The sequence below is a fragment of the Vigna umbellata genome, chromosome 10, assembly GCF_029865625.1.
Source record: "Vigna umbellata cultivar VRB3 chromosome 10, Vumbellata_1.0, whole genome shotgun sequence".
Taxonomy (NCBI): domain Eukaryota; kingdom Viridiplantae; phylum Streptophyta; class Magnoliopsida; order Fabales; family Fabaceae; genus Vigna; species Vigna umbellata.
Genome location: NC_142174.1, coordinates 1,607,505 through 1,618,113, shown reverse-complemented (window position 1 = coordinate 1,618,113; position 10,609 = coordinate 1,607,505). Strand labels below are relative to the sequence as shown.

Sequence of the window (10,609 nt, the reverse complement as noted above, 5' to 3'; positions counted from 1 at the left end):
ATATTACACATGTTAAAGTGTGTCGTGTATGCTACATAGATCATGGGTGTAACATCTTATCCATTATCTTAGCTCTCAAGTCAACTCCGTAATATGTAACATATGCACTATTTACGTGAGTTGATCGGAGGTCTCTAATGCTTATTTTAAGCAAATGAAATTAAATCGAGCTTGGTGCAAACGTTAACGTTATGAAACACAGCATATATGAGAGAGCTAATGGGTGAGTGTGGAATTTTTCTTGTGTTTTTCACTTTATGGCTTCTCTTGTCGATCGATAATTTATTCCTCCAAAAACTTGGTGACTGCGAAAGGAATTGATTGAAACTTGTTTGGAGTAGCAATAATGGTGTAACATCTACAATAAGACGACCAAGAGTATATATCAAGAATATATATAAACGTTCAACTTGTGAAGAAGGGACCTCACGAAGAAAATACAGCACTAGTTGTAAAGAAAGAACAATTGAATGCCCCCATTGATTTGCTTATAGTGGAAACAAACATGCATGTTTGATAAGGATTCCCAGTTTATTCAACCGATGTCTCTAAGGATATATCCTCTTCTTCCTCCTCTTCCTATCACTCTAATTTCAAGGGTCTGTTTCAACTAATCATCACTACTGCAAAAAGCCATATTGAAATCTGAAGCCTATGAATTCAAGATAGCAGACAACATTTCTTCCATTGCTACATTATTTTCTCAATAACTGTCTATCAAATTCGCCATAACCAATTCTAATTTAATATTTTACAATTAAAATACAATAAAAGGGTCATGTCAAAATACTTTTTTTTACTAACTTTATATATGGATTCGTGCAATTGACTTTATTTCTAGTTAATACAGAGTTTTCAACATGAACAAAGACTCAATCAACTGTTATGATTAATCTATATCTCTTATGTTATATTAAACAGTAAATGAACAAAGACTCAATCAATAACTGTTAGGATTAATTTATATCTCTTATATTATATTAAACAGTAAAATTTAAGTTTAAGTCAATCTTATCAAATGAGTTTCACAAGATAAAGTTTGTAACAGTAAATTAACTTTATTTTTAGTCGATGCTAGTCGATGTAAAACTTTGAACTAGTACAAGGGATAGAAGGTAATATGTCACGAGGAAACTTTTAGATTCTAGTTAATAATTTTGCTGATCTTGGCGCTAACTATGTCTGGAAAATGCTTTTAGCAGCAGATGATAGGACAAAATTAAGGTAGTTTAATTAGTGTAGTTTGACAAAACAATAATATACTTGTTTTTTGCTGTCTGAGAATTAGATCCATTGTCTATGCAGAAGAACTACCCAAGCTGAGAATTCAAGGGGTGAGTCTCTTTGACCAAACCTTTCAAAGCATCTAGTTTATGGAATCTGAGCATGGATACCAATCTGTGGTTGGTTAGAAATGAATGTAGTGGAGCCCAATGGCAACTTGAATTGGTAGTGGAGTGATCATAAAGCTTCTGAAACAGAAAGGGAAGCTCTTGAGAGATAAATTCGGGTGAGGGATATGCGTGGATGATAAGGATTCTGAATGTATCAGCATCACCTCGCCCTTTGCTATGGATCAAATAAAGTATAAATGTTTCTTGGTGGAGCTCTCTTCTATTTTTCCTTCTTTTGAACAACCTATGTCAATCATCATATATACTATTTCAATAAACAACTAATCATATATCTTTACATTAATCTTCAATGACGAACATTGGGTTGAAATTCAGCCACACTATATTTTGTTCCAAGAGATCTGCAAAAAGCATATCCATCCTCCTTTTGTTTTCTGTCATGTCGCTTTCATTCAGTGTAAAACAAACCATTTATTACGGAGCAACTTTCGGTTGTTCACCTTGTAAGATTAGATTTGAGTTTACATTATATTTGTTAATGTAAAACAGATGGAAAGTGTCCTATGTCTAATCTCTGAGGTTCACTTTCCCTACCCTTCTGATTTCTAACATTTATTTACCCTTTTTCCCTGCAATAAGATTAACTTTAAGATAACGCCAACATGAACATCTTTCTTTTTTTTTTTCGCTTCTTCAATTGATAAACCACAAAATAACTGAAGAAAATCATTGACAGCATGTAAGTGATGTGTTAATACTGTAAGTGCATTATGCTGATATAGTTGGAATTGCATGAACCTAACATTTGATGAGGAGCAACAAATGTAAGTAGTGTGACATTACCTTTTATATACAGCTACACAATTTGAAGGGGAAAAGCAATTTAGCTACTTTGGTGCTTTGACCACTAGATATATTAAGAAGAGCAGAAACTTTTCACAGAAGGTGGATTTCTCTGGCAACTTGACTGTTAAGATTGTTTGTTTTATGATGTTATTGTTAGCTTGAATATACACTTAACATGAACACAATTCAGTGATGTGCAAGATGAAAATGAAGTCAATAGAGTGAGGAAACAGCTGCTGATTATGGAGTGATTCGGTGGCCCCACCTGTTCTCTTAGATCTCCAAAATCACAGATCAAATGCAGTTCGCACAGATTTTTTTCTCTTGCTTCATCTAAAGCCTCTAAAAAGTTACCAAAATCTAATATAATCCGTTACAGAAACGTACAAAGATAGAAACTCTTCTCTTTTTGAATGGTAGGAGTAAACAAAACTGATATCAGTTCTAGTTGCTGATAATGTAGAGTGATTTGTAATGCAATGCTCTATAATTTTTGTTTTGCTTATGTAATATGTTCAAGAAGCACAATTTTAATCTGAATTTACAGGAATCAATTTGATATTTGTTATGCGTTATGAGTTTTTATATAATTTTATGTATGATGCGCCATTATCCTATTTGTGCCTCTATTTAAGAATTTGATAGCCTACCAAAAATTTAAGAATTTGTGCCTCTGTTTGTTGACATTAATATATATATAACAGTGCTTAAAAATGTCATAAAAATAACTAAATACACAAATGTATACTTAACCTTGAATCAAACTTTTGTGTAAAATCTTCTAACACCATTGACATAGACACGACCCTGATGAAAACCCCATTGTATAACAAGAGTGGTAACACAGCGGATTAATCCTATGATTGGATGACCACCAACAGCATTTGATATGTTGCAGAATATCATCAGAATGCCTCCATTTTCATCTCTCCTACCCACCCTCCTTTGTTCTCCACTTATCTTGTTTTTGTTCTGAGAAAAGATACAATCTTTTGAACTCCTTTACCAAAGTTTTTTCCCAAATCACCTATCCAACCAAAATATAGTGTTTTTGAACTTTTCCTATTTCCTATCCACCTCACTGTCAAACAACTTATTAAGGTTGTCTCTTCCACGTTCCTTCCAAAGATCTTTCCACCGTATTGAAGCATTTTTAACGGCCGTCAAAATCTTGGCTGTCATGAGTTCCCGGATTTTGGGTTGAAGAAACTCGTTTAATCATCTACAGACATTTCTTTCGTGGGGTGAAGACATCAAACGTTCCACAAACAACAAATAAAAAAAAAACGTAAAAAGTTATAAAAAGTTATAAGAAGTAAGCGTTTAATTGGATGTGAAAAATCATGTTCCTGGTGACCTTATCCGTTTCCAAACGTGCTAGACATAGTTTTTCTTTGCATAATTGTTTTGCACAATGTGAGATGGTGCCAGTTTGCGTCTATCTCAACCAATAGTTTAGTTCAGTTTAGATCCGTAGTTCAAGGCGTTATATTGATGGCGGTACAGGGGTGGGGTGTGGGAACTGATAGCGTGAACAAGAAACTCCACGAGGATCATCACATCAACAGATAAAAACGTTGTTATGTGCTAAATTCTGTCCAAAACAATGGCACTAAAATTCAGTAACTGGAGGCATGCGTGTGATGTGACAAGGAATTCACAAGAATTAGTGAAATTCACCACACCTTCCTTGATTAAGGCAATATATCCGCGTTAGATTTGCTTACATATTTCATGGAGGTTGATTAAACTTTAAGTCAATTTAAAAAAAGACATGCACAATTAAAAGTTAAAGAAAACCACGTCCGTATCTAGGAATTTCAGAATGTGTCCCACTGTTTTGTCCGGAAAGCAACGGCTAGCATGAGCATCAAGTATATAACACAACACAGCCTCAACTACCCCACTAGTATATAAAGGGCACCGATGTTACTTCCCTCATCAAAGCTCTATTGTAACAACGCTTTATTCTCATAAGTGTTGCTTGGTAGGTACACTAACAATGGCCTCAAGCCAGGGTTGGACACCGAAGCAGAACAAAAGATTTGAGAATGCCCTTGCCATCTTCGACGAGGACACCCCAGATAGGTGGCACAACCTGGCCAGAGCCGTCGGAGGAAAAACTGTCGAAGACGTCAAAAGACATTATCAGAAGCTCGTCGAAGATGTCAAGCAGATCGAGGAAGGCCACGTGCCCCTTCCCAATTACCGAACTGTTTCAACCATGGCAAGCAGCATCAGAGGTTACGGTTACATCAACGAAGAAAACAGGTTATTATTATTTGCTAACTCGTTCTTCTTCTTAAATAACCTTAAAAGATAAGATTGAAAATCAAAATTGGTTTTATACAAACAGAAGAAGTAGCTATGTATATGAAGATTATTGTGGTGTTTGATTGTTGTTTTTCTTGGTTGAGTGTGATTGTGTTTATGATAATGCAGGATGAAGGGTCTGAGTCTGCAGTGAGGTTGATTTAGCAGTAATATGGTGGATGCTTGGATTGGTACTATGAAATATTTTATTTGCTTTTTATTTCTTTCCATATATATGCGAAGCATCAGTGCTTTGTGTTTCTGTTTCTGTTTCTGTTTCTGTTTCCATAAATGTAAAGATCAAAGTGTCCAAAGAGGGGCCAACCGCTCAATAGTAAAACATATATAAAGCCTTTCAATATCAACTTTTGTTTTCTCTCTCCATACAGTTTTTTAAGCTTTAATATTACTTCAGAAGCTCACAAAACAAATTTATATATATTAAAATTTGTATTTACTAATTTTATCTTGTCTTTTTCATATATATTTTGAATAACAGAGAATTTTACTAACGGAAAATAAAAGGATGATTAATAAACAAATATGAAGTCTTATACAATGAAATCAACGAAAATAACATTAAGAATGCTAAAACTTGGACCACAGATTTTGAATTCATAAACTTCTTACACTTGGGCTTAGTTTGATATACAATTTCTTAAATTTAAAATAATTTTAAAATGAAATAGCCCATAAATACTAAATTTTAATATAGTTATATTTCGTGTATATATATATATATAGGAAAATTTTAAGGCATACAATATGAATATTTTCTTTAAATATAACTTATTCATATTCAAAGTGACATCATCAAGATTCAATTAACTAAGGTTAGTCATTTTAGTTCATATACAATTTAGGAAACTCTTATTTCATAAAATGTAAATATTTTTCTTTAAATATGGCCTTAAGGTTAGTATAATATCATTTTATTTTATATGTGTTTATTCACATATATAAGTTTGGCTTAAGATAAAGAGTTTGACATTATATTTTAAAAATCTATTCTGACAATTTTAAAAAAATATTCCGCAAAAGCTACATCAAACAACCATAATTTATTTATTTGTTATTGAATAGTTTATACATCATGTATATGTAAAAAAAAAAGTGCTGTGATTAAATGCTCTATTTATGCTTGAACATAAAACAATTTTTATGGGCTTTTGTTTTAAATTTAAATTTGTTAGGAAATCAACTGAGTAGAAATCATTATAGTACTGTAGCTTTTAAAGTATTATTATAAAAAGTCAACACACTTATGTCAAATCCATATATACCACGTTTACTTGGATGAAAATTTAAAACTAATTTATACCAATCTTTCAATAATTAGTTAAATACAAAGAAAGAAATTAGTAAACCTTTGTGATTAAATAGAGAATTACCTAATTCAATTCATGCATAACACATACACTTGAAAACATTCAATAACGTTTTAATATGTAACTAAGCCTTGAAGTAAGGATCAATCTGACATGATACAGTGTTTGGTTTCCCGTTGAAGATATTGGTCTTTTTGCGAGCAAGCAATATTTAATATGAAATACTATACGGGGAAAATACAAAAGTATTTATTTGGGAAATTACTATTAGAACAAAATTATTAAGAGGGAAAATAACTAAGTAAAATTCAACAATAATGAATAAATTACAATATTATCAATAAATAATGAACTCCAAAAAAACTATATACGACGGCAATTTATCAAAAAGCTGAAAAAATATAGAGTACAAAAGAAACATAATACTTATTAAGTATAATAATATAACTATATTTGATTATAGTGATGGTTTATTTTTTCTTTTTAACTTCTTTTTGAAAGACTGTAAATTAGTCGAAATAATTTTTATGCCTGGAATGAAATATTTTAATTTTTGGTTAAATAGCTATGACAATTGATAATGGCCCATCATTAGAAAAATATCATTGCTCAAAGTTAATGACTGAACCCAAAAGAAAAAGTTCTCAGCTCCAAAAATATCTCCTAAAAGCTGCAAAACAGAACAACCTTTATAGAAAATGACTTAGCTAATTGCATTTTATAAAATTTACATTCTAAAATAAGGCCATTCATATTGTTTCATTTCTAGGGAGCTGTTGTTTTGATTCTTTAAGTCGCTTTCACAACATGCTCATCCCTTATTTCTTTTTCTTTTTCTTGTATCCCATGTTTTCTTCTTGCACCCGTAGTCTTCGTGATTTAATTACTCCTTATTAGAAAATAACCTAAAATCCTAATTTAAAATATAAAATTATAACATTTTTTTAATTATATAATTTAGAAGATGGATAAATTACATAATTCAAAACTTAAATTGAAAAATAAAAAACAAAAATTTTATTTCTTTTATTATGAATATAATTGGTATTTCAGAAACTACAGTGATACAGTGCAAGAAACAATTGCCCAGCTTCTTTCCATCTTTCTGAAAGCACATTGTTGGACATGTTCAAGAATTTGTTCACATCTTGTGAATGTTTTTGTAGTCTAATTTTTATATGTTTTTATTCATATCAGTAATTCTTATTATTTTTATCATATGAAGTTACGGAGAATAGATAAATAGTAGCTAATAATTAATAAAAATATTAAAGATGTTTGACTGAGTTGTTTCTGTTATCTACTACGGCAAAGTAATTAATTTTTAATTATAGAAGATAATAATCTCTACTGTATATAAGATAATAACTGAGATATAAGATAGGGTAAGTATAGTAATTTTTTATAATTTGTATCATGTTAATTCAATTACTGTGGAAAGAAAACTTAATTATTAATTAATTAAATTTCAATTAATTTTTTTTTTAAAAAGAAAGTAACTTGTAGGGAATATACAAGTGACGCCAAGGTTAATTTTGTAAAAAGAACACTTTTCAAAATAATAGAGGCGCGTTTAGAAAAAACAGAGAGATGTTGGGCTTATCGTTTGGGCCAACAGGAATGTAAAGGTTCACGTGCAGCACGCATTGCGAGATGGCGTGTGAGAAAGAAATAAGAAAACCCACACCAAAGTAGGATCCAAGACGAAGACCAACAAGAGGAAGAAGAAAAGCAGCGAAACTGAAGAGAGAATGAAGAAATAAATGATTAGAAGCAGTTGGATTAAAGGAGAGTGAGTTTCAACCATTGTCATCGTCAACATCATCACATTACATTCATTTCACTTCAACTCGTTCACTTTCCTCAATCTCCAATTCAACCTCACACTTATGGGCGAACACACGCTAGGTCAAGCACAATCCCTAATCGAACCTCAACCCCACCCAGCTCCCTCCTCCTCCGCCGCTGGCCCCGACGGCGCTCAGGCGGACTCAGAACTAAACAATGTCCTTCCGCACGTAAACTCCCCTGCCTCCAAAATCCCCCTCCGTCCCCGTAAGATCCGGAAGGTCTCACCGGACCCTTCCACATCCGAATCCCTAACCGAACCCTCTAAACCGGGCAAGAGCGGCGGTCGGAGCACCAAGCATGTTCCGCCTTCGCGAGCCATGGCGGTGGTGCCGCGCTTAGTGGCGCGTTCACTCTCGTGTGAAGGCGAGGTGGAGATCGCGCTCCGATTTCTCAGGAACGCGGACCCTCTTCTCTCTCCTCTTATCGACATTCACCAACCCCCAACCTTCGACAATTTCCACACTCCCTTCCTCGCCCTAACGCGTAGCATCTTGTACCAGCAACTCGCGTACAAAGCAGGCACCTCCATCTACACGCGCTTCATCGCGCTCTGCGGTGGCGAAAACGGCGTCGTTCCCGAAACCGTTCTCGCTTTGACTCCCCAACAGCTTCGCCAAATTGGGGTTTCGGGGCGGAAGGCGAGTTACCTTCACGATTTGGCGAGGAAGTACCAGAACGGGATACTGTCCGATTCGGCCATTGTGAACATGGATGATAAGTCACTCTTCACTATGCTAACCATGGTCAATGGAATTGGCTCTTGGTCTGTTCACATGTTCATGATTTTTTCCCTCCACAGACCCGATGTTCTCCCCATCAATGATTTGGGTGTGAGGAAAGGGGTTCAGCTTCTTTATAACCTCGAGGACTTGCCGCGGCCGTCGCAGATGGACCAATTGTGTGAGAAGTGGAGGCCTTATCGTTCTGTTGCGTCGTGGTATATGTGGAGATTTGTTGAAGCCAAAGGAACTCCTTCTAGTGCTGTGGCAGTAGCCACTGGTGCCGGCTTGCAGCAGCAGCAGCATCACCACCAGCACCAACAACATGAGCAACAGCAGCAACAGCAACATCCTCCACAGCCGCAGCTTCTGGACCCCATAAATAGTATGTTTAATCTCGGGTAAGACATTACTGGCTCCGAAGCTTTTCATATGCTTGATTTAATGGTTTATGTGGTGATTTGATCCCTTGTAAAGTGGTAGTATTAAATGAAATTCTTCACATTTAGAATATGTATGTGATGATTAATTTCGTCTTTTACTTTCATTGTTTTATTTAAAATTAAATGAATTTTGTATACGAAAATGTATAATCAAAGGTTTACTTTTTGAATATGGAAAATGCTGCTGATGAGCAATTGTATACCGTCGCTTGGTGATTATTCGGGGAGAGATATGCACTTTCGTCTCGTGAAGACGTGGTGCTGTATTCTTTCTTTTTCCCAGATTAGGAAAGCCTTCGTACCTCGGGGAGAGATATGCACTTTCTTTTAATCTTTGTTCAATTTCCATTAAGTTGACTGGTCGTTGAACTTATAACTCTTTGAGACATTTTTTTGCTGCTCCTTTCTCTTTTTCTGCAAGCTAATTTGAAAAAGAAAAGGAATAACGTAAGACACTTTTGGTCTTCCAATATCAGAATTGTATGATTTTACTCCCTCGAGTTCCAACTGTGGTAATTGGGTTTTCAAGCATGGTAAATGTGCGACTTTAGTCTCGTAGGCTTCATTTGTGTCAATTGAATCCTCTGGATATTGTAATTGTGTGGTTTTAATCCTCTCATTAATTGGAATTAGTTGATGAAACATTGACTTATGACAACTAAAACCACACAATATGCACAATTAGAACACAGGGAACTAAAATTAAACAATTGTAATTTCAGAAGGATCCGCTTGGCACAATTAAAACTTGAGGGGTTAAAATCACATGATTGTTATACAAAGGGGACAAAAAGGACAATTAAGTTAAAACTTTTTTGTGTCAGTGTTTTTGGCAGATGATACTTAAAATAATGCGATGTAGAATTCCTGATGGCTAAGATGTCATGTGAAACCTAGCTTTCTCTGTCTAATGAGGAAGAAAACCAGTGCCTTTTGTGTCTTGGTCATCTATGGTGACAAGATATGTTGCATGTGATTAACTGATGCACTCTTTTTGGTTCTCTTGTTATGCAGTGTATGAATTGAGGGGAAAATTTGACGTCTCTCAAATTGTATATAGTATATATAGGTTGTACGAGGGAAGAAACACTTGCTGGCATTTTCTTGCATTACTAGTACGTGGGTGTGAAAAAGGATGAAACCAATAATTATATAGAAAAGTATGGAATGATATTTAAGAATTGAACTAGTATCACCGAAACTTCAAGTGGTGATGCTATTAAGTAAAACTGATTACCTAAACATGGAATGGTCACTATATGATTTGTGCTGCTGGGATTGAAAGAATTGCTGCGTCAATTAAGCTATCTTCCCCCCAAAAGAAGTGTTGAGAGGAGATCATTGTTGCCTTGTTTATCTTGAAGGGAATAAGCCAACACTCCCCATTAAACATAATAGACAGTGGGTATGTACAGTTTAATAAGTCAATGCTTGGAAGCTTCTAGGATGAACTATATACTACCATTGCATGGTTTGCATTGGAAGAAGAGATGCGAGGATCTTGATTTATCATTGAAACTTAAATTTTTTTATGTATATTATTTTATACTTAGGCTACGAGTTCATTTGAAGGCAGGACTGGTTCCTATGTTCATTAAATTGATTTTTTCTTTTAAAATAGACAAGGTAGTGAAAATAACTTGTGGTTACAACATATGAGGAGTTGATGCATAAGAGATGCTCAAGGTCTATTGTTGTGTTGTTTATTTATTGCGAGTTGCTAGATGGTGACTTGAATTGGAAACTATTTTTGA

General features: G+C 34.4%; 2 protein-coding genes across 2 annotated transcripts; both read left to right on the top strand.

The window, feature by feature from the left end:
- Positions 1–4,130: 4,130 nt before the first annotated feature.
- On the top strand, positions 4,131–4,879 carry LOC148191599 (protein RADIALIS-like 3). The gene is made up of 2 exons (XM_088100839.1): positions 4,131–4,472; positions 4,644–4,879. Exons 1-2 carry the CDS (start codon positions 4,204–4,206, stop codon positions 4,666–4,668), a joined length of 294 nt encoding a protein of 97 aa, XP_087956965.1. The 5' UTR covers positions 4,131–4,203; the 3' UTR covers positions 4,669–4,879.
- A 2,657-nt stretch (positions 4,880–7,536) lies between these two features.
- On the top strand, positions 7,537–10,586 carry LOC148191598 (DNA-3-methyladenine glycosylase 1-like). Its single transcript, XM_088099910.1, has 2 exons — positions 7,537–8,813; positions 9,870–10,586. The coding sequence occupies exons 1-2, from the start codon at positions 7,732–7,734 to the stop codon at positions 9,874–9,876; spliced, it is 1,089 nt and encodes a 362-aa protein (XP_087956036.1). The 5' UTR covers positions 7,537–7,731; the 3' UTR covers positions 9,877–10,586.
- The last annotated feature ends 23 nt before the right edge of the window (positions 10,587–10,609 follow it).